This window comes from Budorcas taxicolor, chromosome 5, assembly GCF_023091745.1.
Source record: "Budorcas taxicolor isolate Tak-1 chromosome 5, Takin1.1, whole genome shotgun sequence".
In the NCBI taxonomy this organism is placed as follows: Eukaryota; Metazoa; Chordata; class Mammalia; order Artiodactyla; family Bovidae; genus Budorcas; species Budorcas taxicolor.
Genome location: NC_068914.1, coordinates 155618681 through 155636369, shown reverse-complemented (window position 1 = coordinate 155636369; position 17689 = coordinate 155618681). Strand labels below are relative to the sequence as shown.

General features: G+C 39.4%; 2 protein-coding genes across 3 annotated transcripts in view; one reads left to right on the top strand and one right to left on the bottom strand.

The window, feature by feature from the left end:
- Positions 1-17689, bottom strand: part of XPNPEP3 (X-prolyl aminopeptidase 3) — a 43824-nt gene that overhangs the window by 25268 nt on the left and 867 nt on the right. The window contains exons 2-3 of one of the 2 annotated variants that reach the window (XM_052639716.1): positions 9865-9981; positions 643-1050 (exon numbers count right to left, since the gene is read on the bottom strand). In XM_052639716.1, the coding sequence (XP_052495676.1) occupies positions 643-1050; positions 9865-9981 (525 nt within the window). Of the gene's footprint in view, positions 1-642; positions 1051-8684; positions 8802-9864; positions 9982-17689 lie in introns of those variants that run through there. The other variant, XM_052639717.1, reaches the window with a different exon arrangement.
- Positions 12996-13910, top strand: DNAJB7 (DnaJ heat shock protein family (Hsp40) member B7). Its single transcript, XM_052639718.1, has one exon. The coding sequence runs from the start codon at positions 12996-12998 to the stop codon at positions 13908-13910; it is 915 nt and encodes a 304-aa protein (XP_052495678.1).

Sequence of the window (17689 nt, the reverse complement as noted above, 5' to 3'; positions counted from 1 at the left end):
TAAGAATCACTAAGGATAGTTTATAATGTAGTATACATTCTGAAAAGTTCTAGAAAAGGAATCTCAAAACATTGAGTGATCACAATTCTACCAGAATAAACATAGAGATGTTTTTCAAGGGGCATGAACTCAACTGTGTACATAAACCACCAGAGAATCTTGTTAAAATGCAGATTCTGCTAGAAGGTATGAAATGGGGGCCAGATTTTTCACTTCCAGTATCTATTCTGCATTTGTAATTCTATAATGCATCACCAGGTGTTTCTGCTGCTGGTGAATGATAAATCATTCTTTGAGAATACTGCCCGTTTTTGAAGAGTTGGCAAAAGTGGTACGGTAAGTAGTAGGCAAGGGTCAACAGACTGGTCAGTAATCTTGAAGAGTGGCCCATGTCCATCCTCCACATTAAAATCCTCTTTCTGGGATTTCACACTAGAACAGACAGTCTCTGAATGAATAATCTAATGAAGATTTAGCAAATGAATAAATGAAATCCTTAAAGTCTTATGGGAAAGCTTTATATTCTTTCACAGTGAAGGGAAATGCTGCCATGCTAATAGTTTTAGCAAATGAAGAACAAATGGGCAAGAAGGTGTCAGTCCCGACCTGGCCTGTGATCTGACTTCTGCTCCCATCTGTTACCTTTCAGCTTTGGTACAAGATGTTGAAATTCCTCCAGTGTATAGGCCTCATCCACTCCAGTTAGAGCTATTGCTCCATCGGTGCCAGATCGAGGGCCATCCCAAAGTTCTCGACTGGGGTCTCTCCGAGGCACAAAAAGCATGGCCTTGTGTGCTGGTAACTGCTCGCCAGGGAGGCTCTGAAGGACCAGAATGCTATCAGGCTCTTGGAATCCACACAGGTACAGGAAATTGTTGTCTTGGTGGAAAGTATAGGGGATGTCGTTGCTCATGTAGTACGTAGGGTTGGAGAGCATTACCACTGTGTGGTCTGTGCCGCTCTGCTCTTGTGCTTCCTTGTGGATCAGAGACATTAGTTTGTGTCTGCGAAGGGCATATTCCACCTGGGATAGTCCTGGCGTCACCTCCCCTAGAAACGACAGACAACAGTGAAGCTTCTCATTTCTATAGTGGCAGAGTATCGATACTTAATATAGTTTAATATTAGATGGAGACACTCAAGTTCATTTCTTCAATTTATGCCCAATCTCCTCACAGCACATGGCAAAATTAAGGAGATAACCCAGGTTTCAAATGCCTATTCCACTGCAAAAATTTGGAAGAAATGATAGTTAAATGTGGTCCTGCCTGAAAACTGGGATCACAACCCCTTAAGATCTTTTCCAGCTCTCTGGTTCATTCTTTCACTCATTCGCTCAAATATTTATTAAACATTATTATGCAGAAGGCACTCTCAGGGACACAATCCAAGGTGCCCTTAAGTTTCAATATACAAGGTGAGGAGAAGGATCACATTTTCTGTGTAAGACTTCCCCAAAAGAATGTAAGTTCTTTGAAGACATTGAATTTTGTCTATTTGCCCAATGCTATATTCTCAGGGCCCAGAATAACAACTGGAATATAGCAGGCCTTTGAACTCTAGTAATATTATGTACCTCTTGGGGCTGTCATGAGAATCAAATCTGATAAAGTAAGTGGTTCTTAAAGACCTGAAGATGCCCTAGAGAGTGAAAGCTATGGATTTATTCTGTTTACTAAACTCCGTGTAGGCACATACAAACTTTTGAAATATAATTTCAAGAGTCTCAGATTCCTTTAAGCTCACCCAAACAAGCCATTTTAAGAACCTTTGAAGGGTTATGTCTTAATTCTTAATACTAGTACCTAGAAGACTGCCTGGCTGCTAGCCCAGTGATGCCTGCGTGAATGTTTCCCTTCTGAGTGGAAATTATGCCTGCTTTCACTTCAGGTTCTCAAACAAAAGAGCTACTAAAACAGTTGTTTCCTAAGCCTACACTTAACAATATTAAGAGTAAAACAACATCTAATGCTTACCGAATGCTTACTATGCGTCTGTACTATTCTAATTATTTACATGTATCAACTTGGGCTTCCCTCGTGGTTCAGTGGTAAAGAATCTGTCTGATAGTGCAGGAGATGCGGCTTCAATCCCTGGGGTGGGAAGATCCCTTGGAAAAGGAAATGGCAAGCCACTTCAGTATTCTTGCCTGGAAAATCCCATGGACAGAGGAACCTGGTGGGCTACAGTTCAATGGGGTCACAAAGAGTTGGACACTACTTAGTAACTGAACAACAACAATCAACCTATTTAATCTTCACAATGACTCTGTGATGTGGGAAACTAATTATTATTCCCTGTGGTAGCCAGTCTCCATATGCAGGTATGAGAAAATGGCCATGAAACACTGCTGTGTAGAAGAAGTTAAATATCAAGATGGACAATATGTTCCCATTATTTAAAAAAAAAATTTAAAGGAGAAAAAAAAGAATTTATAAAAATTTGGGAAAGAATCACAATTTTTATAGTGGTAACCTATGGCGAATGAGATAAACTGAAATTCTCTAACATGATTTTTATATTATTTGAATTTTGTTTCAGTGAGTATATACTCTTGCAATTAAAATCTCAAATAAAGAGATAAAGAGGGTAAAAAAGGGAAACCATGGACAGTCCACTCCATACTCATAACCTATAATGGTTTTCTATTGTCCATTAGATCAAATTCAAACAATTAAGCTATTTTGACACTTATATTTAATATTAACATATAAATGTTCTCTACCAGGTAACTTCAACTTATCTGGCAAACACTTTTGGTAACAGCTTTACTGAAATATTTTCATACCATACAATTCACCCACTTACAAGTACAGAATTCAATGCTTTTTGGTATATTCACAGATTTGTGCAACCATTACCCAAAACAATTTGAGAAAATTTCATCACTCCAAAAAGAAGCCCCACACCAATTAGCCTAGGTCATTCTGTTTCCTCTGAATCTACCCCAGCCTTTGACAACTGCTATTCTCCATCTCTATGGATTTGTCTATTATAGAGATTTCACATAAATGAAATTACACAATATGTGGTCTTTGGAGACGTGAACTTTTTTTAGTATTCCTCCAATTATTGTGAAATTAATTACTTCTAAGTCTCAAGTCCAACTTGTTCTTTCCCTAATACCTTGCTTACAACGTGCCCCTTTTCTAAAATATCTTCTCCTTCCAAAGCAATTCCACTCCAAGACTTGAAGCTCAAGATGTTTGCTTTTAGACCCTTCTCATTCAAAACACTTTCTTAATTAACCCTGTTCATGCTCATTTGTTCCTTTGATTTACTTTTTTTAAAATTAACTATTTCTTTTCCATATATACATCTTATAGTTGTGTATAAATGTAATCACATCATACTCTCCTCTCCCACCATTTCTTCATTATTTGAGCCCTCATTCCCCTTCCCTCCTACCCACATTAGAGCCACCCCCATGGTTTATATACTAGTAAGTAAACTTCCCCTTGATGGATCATAGCCTTGTCACGGGGGAAGGAGTTTGCATAACTCAATGAAGCTATGAGCCATGCTGTGCAGGGCTACCCAAGATAGACGGTCATAATGAAGAGCTCTGACAAAACGTGGTTTACTGGAGAAGGGAATGGCAAGTCACTCCAGTATTCTTGCTGTGAGAACCCCATGAACAGTATGAAAAAGCTTTTTAAAAAGATATGACACTGGAAGATGAGCCCTCCAGGTTGGAAGGTGTCAAAGATGCTACTGGAGAAGAGCGGAGGCAATTACAGACATGAATCTGAGCAAACTTCAGGAAATAGTGGAGGACAGAGGAGCCTGGCCTGCTACAGTCCAGGGGATCACAGAGTTGGACATGACCTAGTAACAACCACCACCACAGGACTTAGGGACTGAACAATCCTGTTTTTCTCAATATTCACATAAATGCATACGTATTGCCTACATTTAGGGTTTTATGAGTCCCTAGTGTTTTACACAAATGGGACACCACACAGTCTTTTCTTCACATTGATTTTCTAACACAACAATACCTCATAGAAATCCCTCCCCCCAACTCATCTGGCATAACTTCAACTCAATCTGCTTGATGTCTCCATATTATTTCTTGGGGCACTGTATCATAATTTCCTGATTAATTTCCCTACTGGTGGGCATTCATGTAACTTTCTGCTATCATAATAAATATCTTTATACTTATATCCACAGGGTGCCTTCCTGCCCTATGTACACTGGTGCTTTCATTTCTGTGGGATAGTCCCAGGGGAGAAACTGGTGGATCAGCGTTCTTCGAGTTTTCCTGGTACTCATGCCCAGTACATGCAACTCAGTTGTTTCCGATTATTTGGGAAGTGTCTAGTTGATTTACCTGTAGCTGTATCCCATTAATAATTTTTAACTTTTATTTACCTACAATAGAAACATTGACATTATTATTAACGAAATTGGGGAGAAACGAGATAGATAAATGAGGGGTCTTGTGACAATTTGAATTGGCCAAGTAACAGAGCTGGTCCTAGAAGAGCTCGTACATATCACATTTCTCTCTCTCAGGATTAAGTTGGCTAAGAGTACCCTAGAGCTCCACTGCAGAATACTGAACTTTGTACTAGAGCCTAAGAATAGCTTAACTATTTATCTCCCTGATAATTATTCATGTTAATTCTGCTGCTGTTACTCAATATTGGAAATGTCCCAGTTTACCACAAACAGCACATACTCTTTTCTAAAAGCAGAGGCTGCTTATAACAAGTGAATTATCCAACTTTTCCTTTTTTTGTTTTATCTTTGTCCCTTTACTGTGCTTCACTTTGGGTTATTTCACAGCCTTAGTCCATGTAATAAAACTAAACTTAAAAAATCAATTCATTTTGTGTTTTTAAAAAAATTTTTTAAAGAAAACTCACAGTAATAGTAATTAATGAATGTATCTCATTTTCATTAATAACGGAGTATACACATAGTGTATTAGAAAGTAACTTCTGAAAAAAGATAAAAATTATTTAAAAATCAAAGCAGGATTGCAAAACCATCTTTCACATCCTTCAAGCATTCATCATTTGAACATAATTTCATACAAATGACTATATGAGAAATATTTAAAACACTGGCTACATTTCCCCAAGCTTACTAATTATAAACACTATAGAGTGACTATTAACTAAATGCTTCTAAACTTATGAAATTTCAAGGAACTCTTGGTCACAACAGAAAAATTATCCAAGGAAAAACATACCTTTTCTTATCAATTGAAGGAGGGGGTAAAAGTGTGATAACGCAATGAACTTTAACTCTAGAGGTAAACCTGACAGTTGTTATGGCCTTTGATCTCAGAACTAACCATTATGGTCAATGTAGCCTGAATTTCTTCAGATAAAATTGTATCTGAATAGACTTTATGGGTAATGTCATCAAACTGTAAAGTATTAAAAGGCACAGTCAGTATTTTATCACGTGAAGTCAATTAAGGATAGAGGGACTAATCGAACAAGCTTATTTAGCCAATCAAATGCCTAGATGTCACAATCTGGACTCTAAATAGCAAAGTCTCATAATCAGTCTTGAGAGTCAGCTGCCAAGAAGAAAAGCTCTTCCAGGATTTCGAGAACTGGGCCTCTGAAGACAAGAAAAATGTTCCTCATATTTTATCAGCCAGGCAGAAAACCCGGAGAAGTAAGTTTTACTAAGACTGAATATGGATGGAAAGATGCAAGTCTTTGCTACAGTCTAGGTATGTATTTTAATTACTTCCTGAAACTAACTAGGTTACGATTTTTTTCTTTTCTGGCTGTGCCTTGTGGCATGTGAGTTCTTAGTTTCTCTACCTGTGCCCCCTGCAGTGGAAGAGAGGAGTCTTAACCACTGAACTGCAGGGAAGTCCCTAGGTTAAGATTTTAACATGGTCTGATTTGAAGACGTGTCCCTGAATTCTGTTTAATATTAGGTAGCTTTTATTGTGTAATAAGAAAGAAGTGCATAAAATGATCTATTACTATATAGTTGGAAAATGGGGATAAAGAAAAAGTTAACAAACATTTCCTTTACAATGTAAAACACAGATGTCTCTGAAAAATGAAATGACCAAATAATTGAAAAAATCTCTAAATGGGTTTTATTTGCATATACTGAGCAAAACAAGCCAGAGAAAAAGGGTTCATACTATATGATTTCACTTACACAAAACTCAAGAACAGGCAAAACAATCACTCTGATAGAAACGAGACCAGTGGTTAAGGATGGAGGTGGGATTGACTAGAAGGGTATGCGAGGACCTTCTAGGGTGATGGCAATGTTCTATATCTTGAATGAGGTATGAGATATATTGTTGTATGTAGGTATAGGGACAATCATTATCCTTATAAAAGTAACTGTTTTTACATGAAAGCGCCAAATTATCTGGCTTTCTTGCACAATGATAAGAATGAGTTTTGAGTGATTCAGGAGACTTTTATAATTCAGTTCTTTAGAAGATTTCCAATTCTTTCCTGGGGTAGATTCATGCTAATCTTTACCCCAGAGAATTTCTTGGTATGGACAAGAAATATGCACAAAGGTGTTTCTGTAGTATCTATAATAGTATAAAAATCTCACCCAACTGAAATAAATCTTGATCTTTTAGATACTATTAAAGTCAACCATGTTTAACAAAACTTAAAAAAAAAAATACACCCCTTGCTTAAGGCAGAACTACAAATAAACTATCACTAAACTAAAGATGATAACTAACTGGTTTTGAAACTTTTAAGTGAAGAAGATTTGGGAATGATTTTGTATAATCCACTCTAGAACCTTTCTTTTCATCATTTTAAATATTACACTTAACAATAACCATACAGTCTTAGCCATTATTTGATGATAAGGAACAAAAAAGTTCATGGTAAAGGCATTCCCTCAAATTCTGGGCCACACAGTTGTGTTCTGATTATGTCCCAGGGAATCTAGTCATTGCTGTAGTTGAAAGAAAACCAAGAAGTGGTTCTGCATAGGTCAGACAAGTCATTCTGATAAGCCCAACTCTTTGAATAACCCCCTTTTAAGCTCCAAACTATATCACATATTCCAAAATTAATTTTGCTTAGGAACATAAAAATGTTAGAAATATAGGTTTTTGTAAATAATACTTAATTAGGCACTAATTTTTCCTATCCTCTGGAAGGGAACTGTTGATGAAGCTGCACACCTTGCAATGTCAAGGAACTATCTAAGTGTCTTTCCTGTACAGATACTGTAAAAGCAGACTCATGGTTCGTAATGGTATTTAGCTCAGAATGCCACTTGCCTTCCTTCATGGAATCCCTTTTCTTCCTGGTGATAGATAATAAGTAGAAGGCATGTTAATGATCAAGGAGGATGAACTGACATTTCTGTCATGGTTCTTAACACAGAGATGGCAATGTCGTAAAAAGAAGAAATAGCCTATAATGCTCAGACTTCTTTAAGCAAAGGACAAGTTTTAAAAATCACTGAGAGTACTTGGGGGAGTGAATCTGACTCTTTAGTTCCATCTAAAGAAGTAGTAAGCACAGCCAACACAGAACTCCTTTATCGCCCATGTTTTTCTGCTAATATCTTCCAAGTTACTGTTGCTTCAGGAAACGCATAGGTATGGCCAAAAGAAATCCAGGAAAACTCAAAATTCAGGGGTTGATCCAGTCATTTCACTTCTAAAAATTTGGGGTTTTTCTTTTTTTTGCCACATGGCCTGTGGGATCTTAATTCCCCAACCAGGGACTGAACCTGGGCCACCACAGTGAAAGTATTGAGTCCTAATCACTGGACTGCCTGGGAAGTCCCACCAAGAATTTATTTTAAGGAAATAATTGATCAGTATATAGAGTGTGTATACATGCACACACAATTCTATGTAAGAAATAAGTCTAGAAAAATAAAGCACTAACATCTCAATAGTTGCTTTCTCTAAATGGTGGAATTATGAGTAATTTTTAAAAAAAATTATGCTTATCTGTATTCTTTAATTTGCCTATAATATATGTAGAACTTGTATAATAATTAGGAAAATGACTGAGATGTTTTCCAGAAGTTTAAAGTACTGGCAAGTACTGGGAAAACATGCCAAACACGAAATCTTTGGGAGCAAAACATACCATAGAAACATAACTTTATATTTCAAACAAACTGACTTTAGGTCTATAAAAGAGATTTTAAAAAAAGGATTACATGTCTTTTCATTTTTCTTAATAATTGACTTTTCCTACACCCCACAATTATTTTAACACTTTGATAAGTTCTGCATCTCTACATGGTGGAAGATAAGTGATTAATGCTTTGGAAACTGTATGTGATGGCTTCTTTCACAATGATAATTCTCTTTTCAAGTTGCATCTACTTCTTCTATCCCTTCTCACTTACACCAATCCTTATTGTCCAGGAGAATAAAGATCACGATGTGTATTCCTTTCTCCCCATAGTTTATATGAACATATAAACTTGTATGTGTATATTTATTCATACTCACTTTTTATATAGTTACCATGTACGTGACAGAAATAAGTCTAGACACAGAGGCCATCACCCTGAGGATATGATTACTAGTTTCAAGGCCTGGAAAATGCAGCTCACCATGTAAAAGCATCTCACCACGAGAAATCAGTAATTTTCAAAGCTGGTAAAACTTAATATCAAACTGAAGCTACAGGCAGGTTGACTGGATAGAGAAATAGTTAAATTAGCACCAACTGTACTGCTACAAAGCTTACCTTACAGCTTTGAAAAACTCTGATTTCTTGTGTGTTTCAGTGGTGAGCTGCATTTCCTGAGTCTCAGCCGACTTCCCAGCAGGAACTCTAGTCTGATGAAGAATCAGCAACAGGAAGCCCTCACTGAGAGACACACTGGTATCATTCACTGAGTGGAGATAGTGAAACAGCAACATATTTCCAAAGGCAATTCAGACTGTATTAATAATCTAGGCTTACACAGTAAATACAGATTTAACTTCCCATGGCAGAAGCCTGGGAAAACCTGACTGCATTTTCTACAAAGCATCTGGTTTCATCCTATCTACCTCTTTGGGATGATATTCATTCATCATAGCTCATCACTTAACTGTCTCTTTGAAAAAACAAAACAAAGAAACCTTAGGTATGAATTTGAACGATAGTAATGACATATCTTCATGCGAAGAGTTGACTCATTGGAAAAGACCCTGATGCTGGGAGGGATTGGGGGCAGGAGGAGAAGGGGACGACAGAGCATGAGATGGCTGGATGGCATCACTGACTCGATGCACCTGAGTCTGAGTGAACTCCAGGAGTTGGTGATGGACAGGGAGGCCTGGCGTGCTGTGATTCATGGGGTCACAAAGAGTCCGACACAACTGAGCGACTGAACTCAACTAAATGACATATCTTCTAGCAGCAATATTGGAATCATAAAGTAGAAAAACAATCAGTGCAGTAAACCTTTACCAATTTATTATAAGAGTCAGTGGAGTAAACTTTTATCAACTTTTTGCATCACCTTTATCATTGTTAGCACCTCTCAAAGCTGGGACAATCACATCTGGAGATCTTGGGAAGCCTAGTGGGCTGCCGTCGATGGGGCCGCACAGAATCAGACCGACTGAAGCGACTTTAGCAGCAGCAGCAGCAGTGTGTCTTTAATACAGTTCACAATGAATCGATAGTCAGAACACAGTTCTAGAAATTATGTTTCAGGAAACGTTTCTTTAAAAACATCTTGAAATACATATTTTTTTCACTGATACTTTTGAATTTTAGCCTAATCATATTTATTCCCCTAGATGGTGCTGTCTAAACAGTACTATTAGCCCTACAGCTATTTAAACTTACATTAATTAAAAAATTCTACTGGATGGCATGGTTCTAGACAAAGCATCTGAAGAGAGAGATGGTCATCACAGTTCAAAGGCCTTACCTGGTCTGAGGAGGTGTGGGTGTGTAAAGGGGCTGGGCTGGCCTAAGTATCGGTTTGGTATCCTCCTCTCTGGGATGGGCTGCAGGGAGTATCTTCGCCGTGAACATGACAAGCATCCTGAAGGAGAAATAAGGACGATGAAATGGAACAGTGCATTTAGCTAGCCCTCACAGTATATCCACATTTATCTATCTTCAGCAGTGGCTTGCTTTAGAAAACTGTAAGTCAGTATCTCCTTCAACATTTACATGGCCCTTCCTCTGAGGCAGCCAGAGCCTGTGTTGGGCCTCAGGGATATAGAAATAAGATTATTTTTACCTTGAGTGACTTTAGTCTGCTATTACATAATAGAGGCATATATACACACAGTATGATTAGCATATGAATAAGGAACTAAGGGAACAGAAGAAAGGAAACAAACAAAAGCAGGGGAAGGGGCAGGAAGCATTTCATTGAAGTAGTGTTACGCTGTGCCCTAAAATTCAGAAAAAGTGAATGTTTTTACTGAGAATATGTGAAGTCTGGGAAAATATGCACATACTATCTCATTTAATCTTGGAATGTTAGAGCTAGATGAAATAATGTATGAAAAATGCTTAATCACCGTTAGTACACAGGAAGCTAGTAAGCTTCAATACTAGTACTGAATACTAGAGTTCAATACTTGAGTACTCAGTGAGATCTATTAAGTGTGTGACTGGCACATGCTGGAAAAAACAAAAGAATAACATAAGACCATCGGCCCTGGTCTTAAAAGAATATAGAGTCTAGTGGATGTGAGACAGAGCAATGCCACATGGTGAGCACAGTGATGGATTCACACACAAGGTTTCTGAGCACAAAGTCTAAAACAATGCTGTGGGAAGGCTCGGTGACAAAGACAGGCACAGAGCTCTGGGCAACAGAGAAGCACACGAACGGGGCTCCTGTGGGGCTGGCAGAAGTAGCTAACGCCTACTCTGAGCAGGAACTGGTCAAGTGAAAGCGACAAGGGGAGTGGAAGGTATCATGAATGAGACACGAAAGGGAAGGCAGAGAAGACACTGTGCTTACATGTGCGCGTGTGTGCTTACTAAGGGAAGAGGGACGGAAAGAGAGTTTCAGATCAGTGCTGCTGCTCGAGGGAAAGTTAAAATATCAGCAAGATAAGGATCAGACAACTAAAGGCTTTGTACACCAAACTAAGGAATTAGATTTTTAACTGTCACGAGATTGGCGTTATTGCTTAAAAAAAAAAAATAAGGAATTAGATTCTGAAGTAATCTGTGCAATGTTGGCTCATATGGTAAATAGTCTGCCTGCAATGCAGGAGACCTGGGTTCGATCCCCAGGTTGGGAAGATCCCCTGGAGAAGGGAATGGGAACCCATTCCAGTATCCTTGCCTGGAGAATTCCATGGACAGAGGGGCCTTGCAGGCTATCGTCCATACAGTCACAAAGAGTCAGACATGACTGAGCAACTAACACTTCCACTTTCTCATGCAGTACTTAGAAAGCTAGGATTTAAACTCAGTTTTAACTTCAAAATCTTTGCTCCTTCCCCTCCACTCTGCCACTCAGCTAAGTCCTCTCTGCCAAATTCCCAGTGACACTATGCCATACAATCTCCGTGAACATACAATCACTCAACAGCAAAATGCCAAAGTCTACATCAAGTTAAAGGTTCTAGTAGGGATTATAAAGTAGGAATGATGGTGTATGTATTTAAATTTCACTGAACACTATTCTTCCTATGATTGTTGTTTTTAGTCCCTACTCCATTAAAAAAGTTTGTCTCAGTGCACTAAAAAGGTTTTATCACTACAATATTTTGCATGGTAGCCCCCAAAAGATATGCCTATGCTGTAATCCCCAGACCCTGTGACTGTTAATCTGGAAGAAAGGTTTCTGCAGATGTAGAACTAGATTAAGGAACTTGAGATAAAAAGATCATCCGGCATTATCTGGGTCAGTCGTAAATCCAATGACCTGTGTCCTTCTTTACAAGAGAAATGCAGAAGAGGAGAGACAGAAGAGAAGGAAGCAATGTAACCACGGAGGCAGAAATAGGAGTGATGTGGCCACAAGCCAAGGAATACCCAGAGCCACCAGAAGCTGAGACGTAAAGGATGGAGTCCCTCCTAGAGCCTCTGGAAGGAATGGAGCCCTGCTGACACACGATGTCAAGCGTCTGGTCTCCAGAACTGGGAGACAATGCATTTCTACGTTTGTTGTTGTTGTTTTTTTTAACGTATTTATTTTTAAAAAATTTTGGTTGTGCTGGGTCTTCGTTGCTGTGTGTGGGTTTTCTCCAGTTGTGGAGAGCGGGGGCTACTCTGCTGTGGTGTGTGAGCTTCTCACTGGGCGGCTTCTCTTGTTGTGGAGCACGGGCTCGAGGCACACAGGCTTCAGCAGTTGTGGCACTTGGGCTCAGCATTTGTGGCACATGGGCTTAGCTGCTCCATTGCATGTGGAATCTTCCTGGACCAGGGATCGAACCTATGTTCCCTGCACTGGCAGGGGGATTCTTATCCACTGGACCACCAGGGAAGTCCTCTTCTCTTTTAAGCAGACATGTTCGTGTTAATTTGTTATGGTAGTCTCAGGAAACCAATACGATGACTTTCTAAGGTTGAAATAAGTATGTCAACTGCTTGAGTACTTTTTCAGAGTTCACAAATTCTTCATTTTTCCAAACCAAAACATGGAAGAACTGAGAAGTAGGTTATTAAAGCTCAGTAACCCAGAGGTCATATTATGCAAGGGGCATGCTGCGGCCATACTACAACAGGTTCCACTGGTTTATGGGGCACTGTTTGAGGCTTCTAGGAAAACATGGGAGAAACAGTCCAGAGGGTTAAGGATGGTCTGGTTTGACTCTGGACTAGCTCCATTTAGAAGGTCTGGTCCCTACACCAAGCCCAGAGTGACACCACAATGCAGCCCTCTGACATAAGCTTGTAAGCTTGCTTGCCACATAATCAGTATCCTAACGTCTCCTAGCAGTGGTCCAAGGTAATAACATTGTCCTCAATGTAAAAATGCCTATTTACAGTCACTGCCTCTACCACCAGCACCAGCAGAGCCTGAGCTGAGAGGAAACTACAGTTCTCACCCCCTAGAGCAGCCCTTTCCAACCATCTGTTAAAAACATGGTGGATTACTATCAAGTTCTAGGATTGGAGAGACATGCTTCACCTGAGGATATTAAAAAGGCTTATCGAAAAGTGGCACTTAAATGGCACCCGGATAAAAATCCAGAAAACAAAGAAGAAGCCGAGAGAAAATTCAAAGAAGTAGCTGAGGCATATGAGGTATTATCACATGATGAAAAACGGGACATTTACGATAAATATGGCAAAGAAGGATTAAATGGTGGAGGTGGAAGTGATTTCGATGATTCTTCTGAACATGGCTTCACATTCCGTAAGCCAGATGATGTCTTCAAAGAAATTTTTCGTGAAAGGGACCCATTTTCATTTCATTTCTTTGAAGACTCACTTGAAGACCTTTTAAGTAATTCAAGGAGCTCCGATGGAAGCAGAAACAGAGGTGCAAGATCCTTTTTCCCTACATCCAGTGAATACCTAGTTTTTGAGAGATTTTCTTCATATGATACAAGCTATACACCATTTGGTTCACTGGGCCATGAGGGACTTTATTTATTTTCTTCCCTGGCATTTGATGATAGTGGGATGGATAACTACGTTACTGTTACAACTTCAGGTAAGATTGTTAATGGCAGAAATACCAATACAAAAATAATTATCAAGGATGACCTAGAAAGAGATGAAGACGATGGTGAGTTGAAGTTCTTTCTTTCAAATGGTGTGGCAGGTGAAGAGGGCTTTGCTGAGGAATGCAGTTGGAGAAGACAGTCATTTAACAATTATTCACCAAAATCTTGCAGCCCCAAACATGCAAACAATGATGAGCAGGGTATAACTTGGGTCACCAGTAACTGGAATCCCTCTGTTTTCTCAGCAGGATTCAAAGAAAGTGGTAAAAGGAAAAAAAAGAAGCATAAAGAAGTACAGAAGAAGAAGTCAACTAAAAGGAATCGTTAAACTGATTCTTCAGACACATTATGTTCATATAACATTTGAACACAACTCCGTGTGTATTTCTGTTAATCAGTTTTGTAGATAATATTTGTTTAATACTACACTAAAATTATGTTTTTAACATGCTTAGCAGGATTGTAGACATCTGATGAGTGGTCGTTTGGATTAGATTTGTTAGAAAAAGATGAATTGTGGTAACAGTGATATTAAGAGTTTAGAAAACAGCAACAATTATTTTACTTTTTGTTTTCGAGATATATGCTTATATGGGCTTCCCTCATAGCTGAGTTGGTAAAGAATCCACCTGCAATGCAGGAGACCCTGGTTCAATTCCTGGGTCGGGAAGATATGCTGCAGAAGGAATAGGCTGCATGAGTGAGTGAGTGAAGTCGCTCAGTTGTGTCCAACTCTTTATGACCCCGTGGACTGTAGCCCACCAGGCTCCTTCGTCCATGGGATTCTCCAGGCGAGAATACTGGAGTGGGTTGCCATTTCCTTCTCCAGGGGATCTTCCCAACCCAGGGATTGAACCCAGGTCTCCCGCATTGCAGGCAGATGGTTTAACCTCTGAGCCACTAGGGAAGCCCAAGGGATAGGCTACCCACTCCAGTATTCTTGGGTTTCCCTTACGGCTCACATGGTAAAGAATCTGCCTGCAATGCTTATATATTATATATATCATATACACGCTTATATATTATGAAGTTTTTCTTTAGTCAAGTCTATAATCTATAATCATTCCTTTGATCTAATTAAAGCTACATTATAGACTTCTGACATACATAAAGCATTAGCAGCTAAAAATGTATTAAAACACATGGGTTCAGTCTACATAGTTATTAATGAGATGACTTTTTTCAATGATCACAGAGCACTTCATACACAACTTAAGACAGTATAAATTAAAAATGAAAGTATAAAAGCATTTTAAGTTAAAAATAGCTACACTTATATCTGGACGTCTATGTTCATAGTACACTTATTCACAAAAGCCAAGAGGTGGAGCCAGTCCAAATGTCAATTGACAGTTGGATGGATAAGTAAAATATTTATATATATAGGCATACACAGATTCTGAATTCAGCCTCAAAAAGTAAGGATACCTTGTCACATGTGACAACATGGATGAACTTTGAGACATTATGATTCTACATATATGAGGTATCTAAAGTCAAATTCATAGCAATAGAAAGTGGAAATACGGTTACCAGGGGCTGCAGGGAGGAGGAGAAAGCACTGTTAGTGGATACATATTTAGATTTGCAAGATGAAAAAGTTCTGGAGATCTTTTCACAACTGTTTAAAATTATTAACATGGTAAATTTGATGTTACATGTATTTTACATGGAGAAGGCAATGGCAACCCACTCCAGTACTCCTGCCTGGAAAATCCCATGGACGGAGGAGCCTGGTAGGCTGCTGTCCATGGGGTCACGAAGAGTCGGACACAACTGAAGCGACTTAGCAGCAGCAGCAACAGACAGACTTTTAACTGGCTACCAGGCTTCCCCGGTAGTGCTAGTGGTAAAGAACTCAGCTGCCAACACAGGAGACCTAAGAGATGCAGGTTTGATCCCCGGGTGGGGAAGATCCCCTGGAAAACGGAACAGCAACCCACTCCGGTATTCTTGCCTGGAGAATCCTATGGACAGAGGGGCCTGGTGGGCTACAGTCCGTGGGGTCGCAAAGAGTCAGACACAACTAAAGTGACAGCATGCATGCACGTATTTTACATTTTTTTTTTTCCTTTTAAAGCCAGACTTACCCTGGATTCTTCAGAGCAATGTGACTGTATCATGCAGGGGTGGCCATCAGTGACGTTTACCAGATAGGAAACTTTCTAATTTTTTGAGTATGTACACAGGATATAAAAATACACTACTCTAAAATACCACCTTTAGCCATCGCAACCTAGGCTTATGATGGAAGAAAAACAGATGAGTTTCAGAGTTAGAGATATATCAGATATTGAGCAACTGGTTTGAGCTCAATGTTTTTATCTATTTGCTTCCTTTAAATGAATTTAATTTCAACACCCTTACTTCTTAGCTTCCTGTAATTATTTCATTTTCAAAATACACTGCTTTCATCCTATTTATTCTTTCACTCATTCAGTGGTATTTTCTGAGTACCCACTATTTGTGAGGTAGTCCTAGGTTACCCAGGTCTGTCCTAGGTACCTGGGATGCAATAATGAACAAACAAAAAACTCTTAGCTGCCACAGAGCTTAGACTGCAGAGAGACAATAAACAAATACGAAGTAAAATATGTTAGTCACAGGTGTAAGAAAAAAAATCAGGGGAAGGACATACAAGTTTTGGAGCAAGAGCGTTGACATTTCAGCCAAGGTAGCCAGGGTGAAATGATGGTTACGTGTGAGAAAAGATTTCAATGAAATGAAGGAGTCAGCCATGTGGATATCTGATCAAAGAGGATTCCAGGCAGCAGCACTAGCAAGTCCAATGTCCCTAAAGCATGTTGTGTCAGGTGCGTGAGGAACATGGAGGAGATCTGCATGGCCCTTTCTGAGAGCAAGTAGATGCAGTATGAACGGTAACACAAGTCCACAGTATGCAATGACTTGCAGATCACACTATAAACTATGGCATAACATTTGGGACAGGAAGCCACTGGAGGCTCTGAGCAGAAGAGTGACATAATCTGATACACTTCAACAGGCCTACTATGGCAGCTGTAAGTAGGACTTGCCTGGCGGTCCAGTGGTTAAGACTTCACACTTTCACTGCAGGGAGCAGCTGGGGAACTAAGATCTGGTTGCCAAGAGTCAGACACAACTTGGCCACTTGACAATACTGCCTTTCTGGAGCTCCCATGTCACCTGAGTCAAGACTCTACCCACCGTTCTCTGCTATATTCTCACTTGACTGCTGCTTCTCTATCATCTGACTAGACTGTAACTCTAGGCAAGCGGAGATTCATCCGGAATGACTCCCTAACTCAGAAGTTATTGACTGAAGTTATTCTGGCCCAATAAAAAGTTCCAAAAGAACTCTACTAAGCTAGAGAAAGACCTAGCACAAGTGTAACAGGAAAAGGACTATATGGCAATCACAAAACATTCCTGATTTGCTACTTGTGATACTGTGTTAGTTTCAGTTCCCTATCAGTAAAATATTTGCTCTAACTTACTGGACTTGTGAAGATCCAATGAGATCATTCATTCAGAAAGCCTGTATATGTATGGTGGTTGTTTACTCGCTAAGTCAACTGAGATCCCATGGTCTTCAGACCCCATGGACTGCAGCCCGCCAGGCTCCTCTGGCCATCAGATTTTCCAGGCCAGAATACTGGAGTGGGTAGCCGTTCCCTTTTCCAGGGGATCTTCCCAACCTAGGGATCGAACCCAGGTCTCCTGCATTGCAGGTGGGTTCTTTACCAGCTGAGCCACCATGGAAGCCCTGGTGTAATCCAGTACCTTGTCCTAAACCTTGATTAATCGGGTTTCACACAAAGCCTCAACAAACACAAAAAAAGAAGAAAAGTCACAAGTAAATCAATGGTTCCAGCTCTAAATCATAAGCTATGGCCTTTGTGTTCAAGACTAACAGCATATCTATCCACCTACTCTCCATGGAGAGGGACACATTTCTGCAGCCTAGCTATTATAAGCAAAGAGCAAGTTCTGTGCACTGGACAATTATTACTTTTTATTTTTATATTTTAGAGTTAGGAGTAAGTCTTGATAATTACCATCCCAGTGTCAATAAATTCAAGTATAGCAACATAACAAACAAATGCCAAGACACAGTTTTGGTGTCAC

Coding starts and splice junctions, on each gene's coding strand:
- DNAJB7 (XM_052639718.1), top strand. CDS start 12,996: ATGGTGGATTACTATCAAGTTCTAGGATTGGAGAGACATGCTTCACCT.